General features: G+C 44.8%; 1 protein-coding gene across 2 annotated transcripts in view; it reads left to right on the plus strand.

Moving 5' to 3' along the window:
- The window catches only part of ERGIC1 (endoplasmic reticulum-golgi intermediate compartment 1), a 270,638-nt gene that overhangs the window by 66,976 nt on the left and 185,803 nt on the right, over positions 1–17,859 (plus strand). For both annotated transcript variants that reach the window (XM_069244648.1, XM_069244649.1), the window contains exon 2: positions 4,765–4,826. In XM_069244648.1, coding sequence (XP_069100749.1) covers positions 4,765–4,826 — 62 coding nt within the window. The remainder of the gene's footprint in view (positions 1–4,764; positions 4,827–17,859) is intronic.

Genomic DNA, 17,859 nt, shown 5'->3' on the forward strand with positions numbered 1-17,859 from the left:
GACCCCAAACCTATGTGAGCTTGTAGAGGGTCGCTGGGACTGTAAGAAAACCGTGAGGGTTAGAAAAATAGCCCACCCCAAGACCCTGAAAGGTAGGTGTAAAGTGCACCTACTACCCCCAGAGAGCACAGCAGTCGTGATAGGGGGATTCTGCAGGAAGAACAAACACCAGCAATGCAACAACAGTGGATTTCCGGACCTGAGTACCTGTAAGACAAGGGGACCAAGTCCAATAGTCGCGACAGTGTCGAGAGTGGGCAGGAGCCCAGGAAATGCCAGCTGAGGGTGCAAGGAAGCTGGCACCTGTTGGAAGAACCTTGGAGTTCTGCAACAAAGAAGAGGACTAAGAACTTTCCCTTTGGAGGATGGATGTCCCACGTTGTGAAGAAGCTTGCAGAGGTGTTCCCACGCAGAAAGACCGCAAACAATCCTTGCTAGCTGCAAGGGTCGCGGTTAGGGTTTTTGGGTGCTGCTGTGGCCAAAAGGAAGGTCCAGGATGTCACCACTTGGAAGAGGAGACCGAGGGGGTGCCCAGCAACGTAGGGAGCCCTCACAGAAGGAGGCAGCACCTGCAGAAGTACCTGAACAGGCACTTAGAAGAAAAGTGAACTGTAGTCCACCCGAAGTCACAAAAGGGAGTCCCACGACGCCGGAGGACAACTCAGAAGGCTGTGCACTGCAGGTTAGAGTGTCGGGGACCCAGGCTTGGCTGTGCACGAAGGAAATCCTGGAAGAGTGCATAGGAGCCGGAGCAGGTGCCAATCACTTGGTACCCAGCAATGCAGTCTAGCGTGGGGGAGGCAAGGACTTACCTCCACCAAACTTGGTCTGAAGAGTCACTGGACTGTGGGAGTCACTCGGACAGAGTTGCTGAGTTCCAGGGACCACGCTCGTCGTGCTGAGGGGACCCAGAGGACCGGTGATGCAGTCTTTTGTTGCCTGCGGTTGCAGGGGGAAGATTCCGTCGACCCACAGGAGATTTCTTCAGAGCTCCTGGTGCACAGAGGAGGCAGGCTAACCCCAGAGCATGCACCACCTAGAAACAGTCGAGAAAGCCGGCAGGATGAAGCGATACAAGGTTGCTAGTAGTCGTCTTGCTACTTTGTTGTGGTTTTGCAGGCGTCCTGAGCAGTCAGCGGTCGATCCTTTGGCAGAAGGTGAAGAGGGAGATGCAGAGGAACTCTGGTGAGCTCTTGCATTCGTTATCTGGTGAGATCCCCAAAGCAGAGACCATAAATAGCCAGAAAAGGAGGTTTGGCTACATAGGAAGGAGGATTGGCTACCAAGAGAGGTAAGAGCCTATCAGAAGGAGCCTCTGACGTCACCTGCTGGCACTGGCCACTCAGAGGTCCAGTGTGCCACAGACACCTCTGTTTCCAAGATGGCAGAGGTCTCGGACACACTGGAGGAGCTCTGGGCACCTCCCCTGGGAGGCGCAGGTCAGGGGAGTGGTCACTCCCCTTTCCTTTGTCCAGTTTTGCGCCAGAGCAGGGCTGGGGGATCCCTGAACCGGTGTAGACTGACTTATGCAGAGATGGGCACCATCTGTGCCCATCAAAGCATTTCCAGAGGCTGGGGGAGGCTTCTCCTCCCCAGCCCTGACACCTATTTCTAAAGGGAGAGGGTGTTACACCCTCTCTCAGAGGAAGTCCTTTGTTCTGCCTTCCTGTGCCAGGGCTGCCTGGACCACAGGAGGGCAGAAACCTGTCTGAGGGGTTGGCAGCTGCAGTGGAGACTCCGGAAAGGCAGTTTGGCAGTGCCCAGGTTCTGTGCTAGAAACCCGGGGGATCATGGAATTGTCCCCTCCCCCCCCCCATGCCAGAATGGCATTGGGGTGACAATTCCATGATCTTAGACATGTTACATGGCCGTGTTTGGAGTTACCATTGTGACGCTATACATAGGAAGTGACCTATGTATAGTGCACGCGTGTAATGGTGTCCCCGCACTCACAAAGTCTGGGGAATTTGCCCTGAACGATGTGGGTGCACCTTGGCTAGTGCCAGGGTGCCCACACAGCAAGTAACTTTGCACCCAACCTTCACCAGGTGAAGGTTAGACATATAGGTGACTTATAAGTTACTTAAGTGCAGTGGTAAATGGCTGTGAAATAACGTGGACGTTATTTCACTCAGGCAGGCCTGTGTAAGAATTGTCAGAGCTCCCTATGGGTGGCAAAAGAAATGCTTCAGCCCATAGGGATCTCCTGGAACACCAATAACCTGGGTACCTCCGTACCATATACTAGGGAATTATATGGGTGTACCAGTATGCCAATGTGAATTGGTAAATTTAGTCACTAGCCTATTAGTGACAAATGTGGAAAGCGGAGAGAGCATAACCACTGAGGTTCTGGTTAGCAGAGACTCAGTGAGACAGTTAGGCTTCACACAGGGAACACATACAGGGCACCTACTTATGAGCACTGGGGCCCTGCCTGCCAGGGTCCCAGTGACACATAGACTAAAACATATATACAGTGAAATATGGGGGTAACATGCCAGGCAAGATGGTACTTTCCTACAGATCGGACCCGAAGACGATGATTGTTTTGGGGAGGAAATGCGTCTCGGAGTGCTGGGGCAAAAGGAACTGATAAAGTTGGTCTGAGATTGGGTACTTGATGGGAGTGGTGTTGGAGTTAGTGGCAATATCTAGCAAAGGAGGGAATGTGACCTAGAAGATGCGGGACAAAAATGTTGTAGTGCTGCCTAGTTATGGAGTGAGGTGCTTATTCAATGTCACTCGACCACTGCTTTGATGGTGTCTGTCATCCTGAAAGGCGTGTTAATCTTCAGACAAGGGACTGCTCCGTCATTTCAGTTTCTAGCTATTGCTAGCATTTTTTTATCCATTCTCTCCGTGCTAGACCCGTGGTCCTCAGCTCATGTCTGTATGTTTAGTTGGAGCTTAAGAGAAGTAATATTCCCTCTGGGGCTGACCTCTATTGCCACAAGGACACGTCTTCCCTTCAGTAACTTCTCTAAGTTGGGATGAATTATGCACCTCATTTTCTCAGTCTGTGCTGTTCCTCGCCCCCACCGCAGTTTCTGCACATGCCCTCCTCCCCTTCATCTGTAAATTAGTTTGCACAGGCCATTTCTCACATTTTCTATCCAGTCATACCCAAAACACTGTTTTCCATTCCGTTCAGCTCCGTGTTTGTCCAAGTCAATAAACCGAGCGATATAATTTGTGTTTCAGATGAGGTGCCGTGTTAAATGGAAAATGACCGAATGGCGTGTGTTGGTCATAGAAGTTAAAATAGAAAACCCTTGGTGGAGTTGTGAACAGACAGGCTGCCAGCGTTTGCCCTTGCAGGGAAGGACCTAGATCTTTGGATACCCATGCAGGCACAAATGCGTACCTTTTTTAGAGTCACAGTTACCAGCGTTTGGGACCCTTAGATTTTGTAATCCCACTATATCTAATACTGTTTCTTTTTGGTAAGGGCGAGAGGGGGATCAAAATATACAGAGTGCCGACTTAATCTAAGCTGTGCCACTAAATAAACCCACTGCAAACGCAATTGGAACTTTGCTTTGCCTCTTCCAGGCTGAAGGGTAGGAGGGGACTTGGCTCATGGTAGGGGCTTGAATGAATACACTTTAAATAGGTTATTTAGGGCTAGACAAGCCAGCCTCTGATGGAACCTATGCACTCCACCCGAGGCAGGTTGTGCGGCAGACAACCTCCAAAACGACGTGTAAGTAGTCTCACTCATCCAAACCAGGTGAGTGGGTTTTTATGACATTTTTCCCACCTTTTAAGTTCCATTCTTGAGGTTGCTGTTGAATTTGCAAGTCAACCTCATTGTAACCTCTAACAAGGCAATCGGCCGTGCTAGCCTTCTGCTAGTGCTATGGGTGTGTTTAATAAGTGCTTTCTCCTGGTATAGTACACCTGATCACCCTGCTTAGCCTAACAGCCCACCCTCGGGCTTTGGTCTTAATGCAGTAAATGTGATGGCCTTGGTCCCATTTTAAACTTTTTCATTAACAATTCAAAGCCATGTGATCACATGTTCTGTCCTAACAAATCTCTTAAACTTGAATCCCCTTTTCTGTCGTTTTCTACTACTGACCCCTTATATCTTTCAATTTGTTGACCTGCATTTCAGGTCGTCCATAGTCTGTCTTCCTATTGGGTATTCTGTTTTGTTAGAACACCTTTAAGCTTTTGATGCTTTTAAGTACGTGGCATCGAATAGACCGGTATTTTAATATACAGTTTACAAATGGATCGTCTCCTTGTCGTAACTCAGTTTGTATATACGAATGGAAAGTGGGGCTTTTCTGGAAACATGGTTTTTTCTAGTGGAGTCTTTTGGATGCACTATAAGGCCTGATCATGCCAGCTTTCGGCACGAATGATTACACAGACAAGCCAACCCCAATAGATTTTAGCTTCCATTCAGCCCAGATGGGAGTGCATTAACTGAGACTGTTTATTGACTTAGGCTTTAGTAGAGGCCAGGAGCCTGCAAAAGCTTATCAACTGCAAAGTGCTGGAGTATTTCTGACTTCTCATGCAGAGCAGGTGCACTTACTCCTGTTTTCAAAGATTTATTTGGCAAAAATAATGTATTGGTTCTTTTTTGACCATTCCATTGGTTAATGATGTACTATTGTCGAGCACCTAGCCCCGAATATTGCAGTTCTGAAATGCCACGCTGTTCTACAGTTAAAAGCATGAGATGGTATTTGGATGAAACAACCCGAAATCATTTTGCTTATTGCCTCTGGACTTTTGTTTCTCGTTCAGGTTTGACATCTACCGCAAGGTGCCGAAAGACCTGACGCAGCCAACATACACTGGAGCTCTGAGTAAGTATAGTCCATTTCTTGACTTTGCCAGTCCTAGTCAGCCTTTGACTTCTTGGGCTCTTTCACTCCTAGAGTAGAAAAAAAAAGACTCCTCTACTTCGTTTGACCTCTTCAAGCATGTGCTGTTTTCTCTGGAAGTGCGCTCAATATAAGAAACTTTTTTTTTTTTAGGTCTGGCCTAGAGGCATTTTAAGCAGTTTTGCTTTGGTAGCCAAATGTTTTAAAAAATTGGAATATTGTCCACGCCATAGGGGGGGGGAGTTGGTGGAAGAAACGCAATAAATATACATACTTGTATGCACGCAAGCAGAGGCTTACAATTGGTTTAAGTGTAATTTACCTTTTACTTCATCCATTGCCTATTTCGCATGGTGAGTGATGCCATTTTGGCAGGTCGCATAACTACCTGAATTAGAGTGCGCTGCATTGACAAGGCTGCTGAAACACTCCTTTTTTTTTTTTTTTTTTTTTTTTTTTTTTTTTTAATGTTAAATATTGTTTGCTTCTGTTTGCAAATAAAAAATTGAAAAATGATGCACTTGCCAAGGCCAGACCAGTTGGTTTTGTCACGGCTAGATAGAGTTGTCTCCGTAAAGATTATTTTGCGGGAAGAAGACTGGGACCCGTGGCGAGAAGTGACAAACCTCTGCTGGACAAATGAACTCATCTGTTGCTGTGCATCATGCTGCAGTACACATTGTGTCCCTTGCGCATTAATCGTGTTTTATGCAAACCATTGTTTAACAGCAAAAAAAAATTCTCTAGCATTATTGTATCAGATGTTCAAGGAAGCTGCATTTGTAATGTCAAATTAGAATATCAGTTACATCATTTTTGGTGTGGAAAAAAATAAGTAAAGTTGGAGGGTTATGACCTTCATTACTGCCAGTGCCAGAAGGACAAATGCTACAAAATATAAAACTAGCTTCATAATCCAGTTAAAATGTAATTGAAGAATATATATGTTTACTAGTTTTAAGGTCGAGCGCACAAGCGCTTTGACCTGTTGTATTGTGGGCTTTTAACCACGCCCACCTCCCACCCATCACTTTCACTCATTTGTTGGTTTGCCTTTCAAAAATCCTTTATCATTGGTAAATGCTTTGTTTGTCTCACCTTGAGGCGGTTTTGTTACCGCCTTGCAGACTAGCCCTATTACATGGATAATTGCACGATTGCCGATATGTTTGACTGTGAGCAAACTTCTTTTTCCTTTAGTGTCTCTCTTTCGCGCTCATGATCGTGGCAGCCATAGTGCTTTGAATCAGCTCACTTCTGTCAACTAATGTTTTACTTTTCATTTTCAATTTATGTGGCAAGAAAAGTCTAGGAATTTACAACACCAATAGCTCTAACTGTAGGTAATGCGAGACCCATTGCATTGCATTGCAAATGCTTGTTGTATCTTTACCAGAGTCCACCTATTGGTTTGTTGGTGCTCGTTTTGCTTCTTCACACACTGCACAGGTCCTGTACTTACATATGCATGTGGCACAAAAGAAACTACTTCCCTGCTCTAAGTGTAAATGTGTGTAGCAGGTGAGGATGAAGGGTAGGCATCTTCTACACATTTTTAGGTTGAGTATAGCAGCACACAAGCGCTGCTATTCCGATGTGTTATCCATTTGGGCTTTTAACCACGCCCTCCTCACGCCCATTACTATCTACCATTCATGGGCCTGCCCTTCAAAAATCATTTATCATTGGTAAATGCTTTACTTTTGTCTCTCCTTGGGGCAGGTTGGTTACCACCTTGGCCATCGCCACTGTTCCATGGAAAATTGCACTTTTGCAGCCACGTTTGACTGTAAATGAACTTCTTTTTTCTTTTGTGTGTCTCTTCACACTGATGCACATTGCGGCCGTGGCGCTTTGAATCAGCTTGCTTATGTGAAACTGTTTTACTTTTCATTTTCAATTTATGTGGCAAGAAAAGTCTGGTTAGGATTTTACAACGCTAACAGCTCTAACTTGAAGTGTTCAGCTGTTTTATGCTAAATACCATCATTTTGTTTCTGGAAAATCACTAATTTCTTCTGCAGACCACTTTCTGTATATTCAGGCAGCCTTAGCTTGTCAGCATATAAAAGCCAGGGTGTATCGGTCCCACTTGCTTATTTTGAAGAAGGAGTTGAGAATAGTAATCTTTCTAGGTTGTGAACGAAAATCTGCCAAATGTACACTAAATCAGGTGGGGTCAGACACAACCTTGTTTCAGGCCATTATTAATATACACTTTAGATAAATGACCAGCAGTATTTCTCTTAATCTTTGCCAGAGTATAATTATGCATAACCCGCCTAATTGACAGGAACCTATGCAGGAAATTTCATATAGCTAATTTCATCTACAGACACTGTCTATCCAATGTGTCTAAGGCAGCGTGGAAATAAATCTGACAGCAACAGATTTCTGTGTAGTTCCGTTGACTCTGAAGCATTGCCCATAGGGCAAAATGGTGGCCAACAGTGGAATGACCCTTGCTAAATCCACCTTGCTCTGTGCGAACCAAGCCGTAATATTAAATCCAATCTTTTAATTGTTGTAGTAATACTGTTTAATAGACTTTTGCAGTGACTTAAGTGAAACTAATGAATCTAGGTTGACCAAATTCCAGATCTTCCTTGTGTCTCGTAATCGAAGCACCTCTGACATTAAATTACAATTTTTGTAATGGAACAACTTCTTTATTCCTTTTGAATATGTAGTTTCTAATAAACCTTTAACACATTTAATTCAAGATTAACCACCTTTTCAGGATCATATTTGTTAGATATTCCAATTTACCAAACTCCCTTTCAGGATTTGCATGGTTTTTCATCTAATTTAAATCTCCCCATATTGAACAAAGTTTGTCTCATCGGAACCTACATTCGATTTGAAAGGACAATGAATAGATGTTAATATTCCTTATGTTAACAAGCCTTGGGAAAGCAAATAGGGTTTATGTATGCAACATTTATTATCTTTGTCAATGTTTTTAGCCATTTTTTCCGCAGCATAACTGCTGTGCAGCAGGGCAGAAAGTGGAAAAACAGTGCTTGGTTAATACTGGACATGTCATAATGTTTTTTTATTTATATATTTTTTCTTTCACCCATTCTGCACAGCAGTCGCTGAAGGATTGGAGGGGTAAGCAACAACGTGGGATAAGGTAGAAGATTAAGTAAACTTAACAAAAAAAGAAAGTTAGAAAAACAAAAGTATGAAGAACCAGACGGCGCTACCAGTATCATTTTACTTCTGTTTTTTTCTTTAAGTTATAAGAGCTGGGGCAGACTACCAAGGACAATAGGATGAGTCGAGAAACACGAATTTCAGCAGGAGTGGTTGTGGTTGTGGTTGTGGTTGTGGTTGTGGTTGTGGTTGTGGTTGTGGTTGTGGTTGTGGTTGTGGTGGTTGTGGTGGTGGTGGTGGTGGTGGTGGTGGTGGTAGGAGAGAGAGGGGGGTTTAGGAAAATGTCAGAGAGCAGGAGGGGCAATCAACACGAGGAACAGCAGTGCAATCTTCCATGCATGGGGACCATCTAGCGCATGGGTAGTCGCAAAGATTTTCTCGGGGGCTTACATTTTGGTTTGGAATGCAGAGGGCTGCACTGATGGCAACAGGGTTGTGGTGTTGGTTGGGGGGGGGGGGGGGGCGTTGGAGGTAAGTAGGGTTTAGGGGGAGCAACGCATATACATCTGTTGGTTGAATTGCACAATGTGAAACCTGAAAACCTGGGATTAATCCAGGCTTCCCCACTTTACCAAATTTGGTGATCCTAGGCATCTGTTTAGAACACTTTTGCTCTATTATCACAAATAAGAGGAATCAAATACAGAACTTGAGGATGTATGCTGTACAAAACATTATCCTGTGCTTGATTTAATAAAGTATATTGTTCATGTATAATAGGAACTCGGGCTACCCAAAGGATTACATAACAACTGACTTAGTTCACTTTTGGCAATGTTGCTAGGGTGGGGAAAGAATGAGTGTTTCCAAATTCATGTTTTTAAAAAAATGATTTTTTTAAACAACAACTTCTCAATGCACTGATATAATCTGAAGTACAAAGGTGAAAATGAAATACAAATGTTGAATTCTGAAAAGAGGTTATCATATTTCTACACTTTTGCCCGAAGGTGTATTTGCATTTACAAGTGAAAGTGTTTTTAGTTGACTTTTTTTTTTTTTTATGTTGGTGCTGAGTCGAGTAAAAAGCAGCTGATTTCTATGGGTTGACTAGGGGACCTCATGTAAAGGTCAGGAGGGCCGCTTGTGTCCCCCATCCTCCACCAGGACGTACTTTAAGTATCACTGATCTAGCATCAATAGTAATAAGGCAGTAGTTCCTATGTGTGTAGAGTATTGGATTGTTGAACCATTTAATATTGTAGAGAAGATTTTCTCCACGAAGAAGGCACAGTCACAGGGCTACCTATACATCTATTACCCACTTTAAGGGTTTATAGTATGGATTATATTGCAGAATGCAAAGTTAAATGGCAAGTCTCCTGCTTAGTACCTGAAGCGCTCAGACATGATTATCTGCACATCTAGATGGGCATGGACACTGTCTGTTAGGCAGTATAGATGAAGTGCTCCACACCAGCAACCTTGTTTAACCCCCCCCCCCCAAGCCAAGCATACATTTATACTTGTTCTAATGAACTTTGTGAAGCAGAGTGATGATGATAACCAAATTAATGGTGCGTGTTGTTTGCCACATCGCGCTGCCATACCTGAGGTGAGCACACGTAAATCTGAGGTTTACTGACCAAAGTGGTAAATACACAGTACCTGTCAGGCAGGTAATGCAGCAGTTACTGCACAAAAAAAATAAGTGAAAAAACATCCGAAGTATCAGGAAGTAGTCTCAGTCCACAACAATCAGGGGAAACTAAGGAACGGTAAAGGTGTACAGTCACGGAAGCGAGTTTTCACTTTTTTTTTTTTTTTGTTACATTTCTGCAACACAAGGCAAACGTGAACTTTGTGAAGGTTTGTTAACCCGTTTAGAATTTGCCCTAGAACCACCAGACCCAGCTTTAAGAACACGGATGAATCCACCGACGTTGACTCCTTTTTGAACAGTTTTTTAAAGAAATTGTGCACCTGTTTGAAACCCTGTATGGAATCTGAGCTATTGCAAACCTAAAGAACCTCAATGGTATTGAGAAATTGGTAATTAAGGGAAGGAATCTGTTCGTGGAAAATGGCCAGTAAAAGTAGAACTGACCTTGCATTGAAAGGTGGAAAAAAAGGTGAGGGGCCCAGTGTGTGTGAGATCACCATACGCTCAGGAATATAGAGTATAAGGATAATAAAGGCCAAGTTATTAACAATTAACCGTGCCGTCTACTTTGAAAAGTACAAAGTTGAATTGCATTCTTGCATCCTGAAAGGACGTCAAATATCATTACGCCACAATGCACTGAGATGAAGGAAAGTATATACCAGTAAGCTCAGCTTGCTGACCACCTGCACAGGCTCCGGCTTTAATCCCATGGAGTTAGGCAGTGTTATCGGAGTACTCTTAGATTTCTCATAGAGTGTACATCTCAAAGTATAGACTTATCGTACACACAGTGAATACCCGAGTGAGTACAGAGGACACACCTACAGGGCAGGCGGGGCAAAGCAACAATCTAGCAATCTAAATAGTTGACCTCGTGATGGAACTTTTTCTTTTTGTGTGAATGTGGGTGGTGCCGGCCAGCGCGGAGGGCGGGATGGGGCAGGCAGCATGAGGGGCAGTGTTATGTGGCTAGGAGCCCATCAAGCAGCAGCAGCAGCAGCAGCAGCAGCAGCAGCAGCAGCAGCAGCGAGCAGCAGTAAAGCTGACTGGGAGGAGGGTGGAAGTGGCAAGCAACATGAGTTGAAGGGGGCAGGCAGCACCATGGACGGTGGGAGAAGGCAAACAACATGGAAAGGGGGAGGTAGGCAGAAGGGATGGGATAGGTACCACAATGAAGTCGAGGAGTGGGAGTGAAGGGATAAGAAAAACAACGCAGAAAGGTGGTGGAAGGGACGAGAGAAGTAACACCACAAGAACAATAATGTGGGGGGGGGGGGCGAGGGGGAGGTAAGAGAAGCAACAACCATCGTGCAAGCAACGACTAAGGTACAAGCAATGATGATGGTCATCGACCAAGATCGGCAAGCAACTAAAAGAAAAAAATAAAACTTTTGAAAGTGCGAGCAGTGGCAGGACACACACTGGAACAAGGCAGCAGTACCAAGCTCCAGAGGAGGGGAAAACACATGAAGACGAAAGTGTAGCCAGCATGCGCAGACCAAAGAGATGAAAGTAAAGGAGAGTGTCCATGTAGTCAACCAAAAGTGAACAACGGGCGGGCACTGACCTCTCCCACTACCCCCTCCCACTGCCCCCGCCCCCTGAATAAGCTAAGCCGCAGCGCATGCGCTGTTCCAGGGAAGACCAAAAATTGAGTACCAATTATGTTCATTCTTGCTGAGATGAAAGTAAACATGTTGACCTCGAACGTTTATAAATGAGATCAATTTCTGGGATAAAATAATCTTGAAGGCAGCTGTAATGGAACCATTTTAACTATCTCAATTTATATATATATACACACACACACACACACACATTTATGTAGAACTCTATTTTGAGGTAACCTGGTCCAAACCCATAGTGAGCACATGTAAAGGAGTTTGCCATCGTGATGGTGACTTGTTCAGGTTTGCACGCTTTGGTCAAGCGGAGAAGTTGGGATTCAAAATCTAGTCTTTGGCCTTCCCGTGTGGAAGCTTCAAAATTATTCTGCGTTTTCTTCAAATGTATTTGATGGCCAGTATGCTCGACTACAAAAACACTGGCCCCTTCATTCATTAAAACACATATAAACCTACCTGATTGGAGGATGTGTGCATAATCGCTGTGGGCTGGAGTAAGATGGTGGGTTAGCACTGAGTTGAGTGGGTGTTGTCTGTATTTACATTGCTGGGATACCACAATGGAGCTCTATACATTTATTTATAAAGTTATGCACTGCAGTGGGCAAGGAAGTAGTACTGTCATTTGTATATAGTTTTCTAGCTAATTTAGTGTTTACATTGATGTAGCATTTCTGTAAAAGGGTGTCGTTTCATAGGCTTCAGCTATAGGTTTGCAAACTACAGGCCTAGAATTTGTAAATGTATAGCTTCAGCTGTGAATCGCACCATATGCCACGCTGTTTATATTGGTCAAATACACCTCACACTTTTCCCCTCCAAGACTTGAGTGTATTTATGGTGCAGTTTGAGCTGGTGAAAACTGCCTCACTGTCTGAATTCTCACTGGTAAGGTCCGGCCTCAGCACTATATGTTGCAATCGTCCCATTCCTTGAATTTTTCACTTTCCTACTCCACATTTTCTCTAGTGTGCTACCGCGTCTCTGATCCCAGAGTATACTTAGCTGAAAGCATGCAGAGTTCTCAATTGCCTGATTAAAAAGCTTCAAAAGAGTTCTTCTTTATCCTCAAATTTGGCTTGTGGAAGCCTGTCTGTTTGAAGGAAGTTTATGCACTAAGGGCCAAAGCCACTTCGCTGTAGGAAAGGGGCAGGCAGAGGTTTGCAAACCGATACTTCTGGTCTTGCAATGAGAGCTCCAGAAGTAATTGACCATTGTTGAGGTATGAGCCATTCAAGTCTCTTATCTTCTTAAATCCTGAGTACATGTGGCACCTCAGGGGCACAAGTGTCCAAATTAGCCCATTAAGGCATTTGCCTTTTTCAATTTATAAACCCTCAGCCTGAAGCAGTGAGAGTTAGACCTGCTGCAGAATAACACAGGCCTACTCGGAACATGGGACCAAGCCAGCATTTTTTATGCTGGATTCTGTGAAGTAAAATTGTGTTGCAGATTCAAAGCTTACCGCATCTTTTTGTCAAAAAGCTCTGTCTTTCTTGCTGCACATTAACAACCTTCTTTCTTTCGAATAAAGTCCTCTTTCTAGACTGATCTTTTACCAAGTGTGAAGCATAGATCATACTGGTTAAAGTGGGATGGGTCTGAAGGGCATGACGTGCCCATACTTTAATTTTAGAAAACTTTTCTCTACTTTTTAGGTTGCAGTCTACCAAACAATGAAGCTGTCTGTTTTGCCTAAGACATCTTGAGGACTTTCATAAAGTTGACCTAGGAATGCATTCCTTTTGTTGATTACCATTGGCTTTGTGGATTGTTTCTCACACTTTCTGGCTTTCCATTTGTTGGCTTTATTTGCTTAGGGTCTCCAGGTTGTATTCATCCCTCCCGTTGCCTAAAACCATGTTTTCTGTATCGTCCCACAAACTTGTCTTCTGTTAACAGGCCTTTCAATCTTGTTTCTATCTCATCACATTTACTGTGCATTCAAAGACTGAGGTCACATGTCGGGCACTGTTTTCCAAGGGCGCTTGTTCACTTTTCTTTCTCTGACTTCAAAGTGAGAGGATTTATGTGACAATCTTGCTAGGCTTGGTGGTAGGAAAGAGTTTAAATGAACAATGTAAGTATTTCAGAAAATCTCAGAGTGATGAACGTGCAAATGAAGCACATTATTTCGGAAGTGTGTTGGAAACAAATACTTTAATCTGATCAAAACTAATCATTTAAACTAGGGAATGCAATTCACACACATTCAACAGTGCACTGTATAGTTTTATTAGTAAAAATGTATGTCTTTGCAAATGCAATGGTCATCCCAATTTGAAATGTGTTGACTGTAATGGCAGTGTGCTACCACACCATGGATGCTCCACGCCACTCTACTCGGCATCTCTGGACCCTACTCCGCACCACTCAACTTTACACCACTCCATGCCATTGCACTCTACATTTCTCCACTGTATGCCCCTGCACTGTATGTCACTTCATGCTACGCCTCTCTACTCTACCCTGTAGTACTCTTTGCCACTGCACTCTACACCACTCCAGTCCACACCATCTACTCTGCACAGCTCCACTCTATGCCACTGTACTCAGCACTACTTTGCTACACCGCACTCTGACAATCGACTGTACAACACTCTTATCTACTCTGCACTCTGCTACTGCACTCTACATCACTTTACGCCGTTACACTCTGCCAATCTGCGCAACTGCACTCTACAGCACTCCACTACGCCAAATCACTCTACTCTGAAATAATCTACTTTACGCCACTGCAGTCCACACCAATGCACTTTACACAACTGTACTGTCGCTGCACTCAACTCTGCATTACTGTACTGTACGCCAGTGCTCTGTAATCCATTCTACACCACTGCACTCGGACATTCTACTCTGCAACACTGCACTGTCCACCAGGGAATACTGTGCCATTCTGTTCAGCACTATTCCACCCTGTGCCACTGCGCTGTATGGCACTGTACTCCACTCTGTGCTACTTTACAACACTGCAATCAATGCCACTCGACTCTGCTCTGCCACTGCACTGTATGCCATTCAACTCCAGCCTGCCCCTCCACTCTACTATGCACCACTCCAATCTACACTCCTGCATTCTGCGATGACCCTGCACTCAGAACCAGTCCACCCCACTCTACCATATGCTACTCCAGTGTATACCACTCTGTGACTCCACTGTATGCCACTCCAGTGCATTACACACACTGCAACTCCACTCCCAACACTCTACTCCTCACCATTCCACACCATGACATTCCAGCCACGCTAGTGAACAACTTGGCTAAAATACATGGGCAAAGCCAATAGGTCTTGCACAGATGAGGCCTATTGACTTTGCCAATGCTTGTTGTGAAAAGATGACTGTCCTGGAACGGTTCATTTCCCAGGGTTTGAAATGTTTGAGCTGAAGTGTAGGGCAGTGTGCCGTGAAACAAAGGGAGTGGCAGACAGCTAAACAACCCTTCTTGCCAGCTTGTCTGTTGCCTGAAATGTGTGTAAATGTGCATAGATCGCCAATTCATGGAATCACTTGAAGCTTCTAGGTGACACACACATTTATTCCTTTGAGTGATATTGCAAGGGTGTTACCATCTGTGCTGAGAAGTGTGTGCTTTCAGAGGACAGTTATAAAAACAATTGCCTTGTAGTGCCACAAATCTGTTCTTTTTGAGGGGTATTTTAAGGGTGCCACTAGCTAAGCTTAGAAATGTGTGCTTTTAAAAGAGTTATAAAAACTATTTGCACTGAATACAGTCTAGATATTAATAAAAAAATATTTTTTTTCGAAGCCCTTTTTTTTTTTATCTTAAAACACTTTGCAAATTTTGTAGCAGCCTCTCTTAAACTGTGTGTAATGCAAGTTTAAAATAATTACTTACAAGTTCAGTGCTTTGTCAGTCTGGGACCTTGTAGCACTAAACCTGCACAAGTCACAATTTTCCACTGCACCAACCAGGACTTAGTTCTGTGGCTCTATGGTGCTGTGCATTAACTTAGAGATTTCATAATGTACAATAGTGCTTTCCTACTGATTAAAATAACATCAATTTAACTTTCATTTATGCTGTACGTCATAATATATGTAGATACCTGAAGATGAAAGACCGAAAAAGGTTACAGAATATTTTTATTTTTTTTGCCACACCTTTGACCATGCCCCATGCTCACATACCCTGCCCTATTGCGTGTAGCCTCACAGCTCCCACACCTTTTTAACACACCTCGACTGCTGCTTCATCCTCAGCCGCACCCACCTCTTATTTACTTTGAGTTCTCTAGCCCAGCAACCACTGACTGATCAAGTAAGCGAAGGTATTCTTGCCAGCTTTTGCAAGACGTAGTGTCATGGATTGCAGTGTTATGTTTGACATTGGTAGGACCTGGAGTGGAATCGACCCTGTCAACCGATATTGTGACTGCTAAATATTGTGATATGATGTATCGATTAATTTGTCGGCTTCCATGAGGAAGCACCCTGAGAACTTACTCCGAGACCATCCACTGCCCTTTGGTTGGCAGGCAATGGTGGTGCTAAACGTTGCAGTCAGGTGGTGCTCACATTATCTAGAGTACTTCTTTTTCTAGGCCTGTTATATGCTGCAGTATCAAATGTTTGGACTACCAAAGAGATGCTTCTTAACTGAGGTACATTGAGTGGTGTGGGATAGGCAAAGAAAGCTGGAGATGGAAAAAACTTACTGAGGCACTGTAGGTGGCTGGCCTGGCTTGTAGTGGGTACCAAGGGGTACTTACACTCTGTACCAGGCCCAGTTATCCCTTATTAGTGTAGAAGAGGTGTTTCTAGCAGCTTAGGCTGATAGAAGGTAGCTATAGCAGAGCAGCTTAGGCTGAACTAGGAGACATGCAAAGCTCCTACTATACCACTGGTGTCATATGCACAATATCATAAGAAAACACAATACACAGATAAACTGAAAATAAAGGTACTTTATTTTTATGACAATATGCCAAAAGTATCTCAGTGAGTACCCTCAGTATGAGGATGCCAAATATACACAAGATATATGTACACAATACCAAAAATATGCAGTAATAGCAAAAGGGAGTAATGCAAGCAATGTAAAGTTACAGTAGATTCCAATAGGAGTACATAGGTATCGGGTCAACACAAACCATATACTCCAAAAGTGGAATGCGAACCACGAATGGACCCCAAACCTATGTGAGCTTGTAAAGGGTCGCTGGGACTGTAAGAAAACAGTGAGGGTTAGAAAAATAGCCCACCCCAAGACCCTGAAAAGTAGGTGTAAAGTGCACCTATAACCCCCAGAGAACACAGAAGTCATGATAGGGGGATTCTGCAAGGAATACCAACACCAGCAATGCAACAACAGTGGATTCCGGACCGGAGTACCTGTGAAACAATGGGACCAAGTCCAAGAGTCGCGACAATGTCGAGAGAGGGCAGATGCCCAGGAAATGGCAGCTGAGGGTGCAAAGGAGCTGCCACCGGATGGTAGAAGCTGTGGATTCTGCAAGAACGAAGAGGGCTAGAAACTTCCCCTTTGGAGGATGGATGTCCCACGAAGGAAATCCTGGAAGAGTGCACAGGAGCCGGAGCAGCTGCAAATCACGCGGTACCCAGAAATGCAGTCTAGCGTGGGGAGGCAAGGACTTACCTCCACCAAACTTGGACTGAAGAGTCACTGGACTGTGGGAGTCACTTGGACAGAGTTGCTGAGTTCCAGGGACCACGTTCGTCGTGCTGAGAGGGGACCCAGAGGACCGGTGATGCAGTCTTTTGTTGCCTGTGGTTGCAGGGGGAGAATTCCGTCGACCCACTGGAGATTTCTTCGGAGCTCCTGGTGCAAGAAGGAGGCAGACTACCCCCAGAGCATGCACCACCAGGAAACAGGCGAGAAAGCCGGCAGGATGAAGCGATACAAGGTTGCTGTAGTCGTCTTGGCTACTTTGTTGCGGTTTTGTAGGCGTCCTGAGCAGTCAGCTGTCGATCCTTTGGCAGAAGGTGAAGAGAGAAGTGCAGAGGAACTCTGGTGAGCTCTTGCAATCGGTATCTGAAGAATTCCCCAAAGCAGAGACCCTAAATAGCCAGAAAAGGAGGTTTGGCTACCTAGGAAGGAGGATAGGCTAGTAACACAGGTAAGAGCCTATCAGAAGGAGTCTCTGACGTCACCTGCTGGCCCTGGCCACTCAGAGCAGTCCAGTGTGCTAGCACACCTCTGAATCCAAGATGGTAGAGGTCTGGGGCACGCTGGAGGAGCTCTGGGAGGTGCAGGTCGGGGGAGTTGTCACTCCCCTTTCCTTTGTCCAGTTTCGCGCCAGAGCAGGGCTGGGGGATCCCTGAACCAGTGTAGATTGGCATATGCAGAGATCGGCACCATCTGTGCCCATCAAAGCATTTCCAGAGGCTGGGGGCGGCTACTCCTCCCCAGCCGTGACACCTTTTTCCAAAGGGAGAGGGTGTAACACCCTCTCTCTGAGGAAGTCCTTTGTTCTGCCTTCCTGGGCCAGGCCTGGCTGGACCCCAGGAGGGCAGAAACCTGTCTGAGGGGTTGGCAGCAGCTGTAGTGAAACCCCGGGAAAGGTAGTTTGGCAGTACCCGGGTCTGTGCTAGAGACTCTGGGATCATGTAATTGTCTCCCCAATGACAATTCCATGATCC

This window comes from Pleurodeles waltl, chromosome 7 (genome assembly GCF_031143425.1).
Source record: "Pleurodeles waltl isolate 20211129_DDA chromosome 7, aPleWal1.hap1.20221129, whole genome shotgun sequence".
NCBI classification, from domain to species: domain Eukaryota; kingdom Metazoa; phylum Chordata; class Amphibia; order Caudata; family Salamandridae; genus Pleurodeles; species Pleurodeles waltl.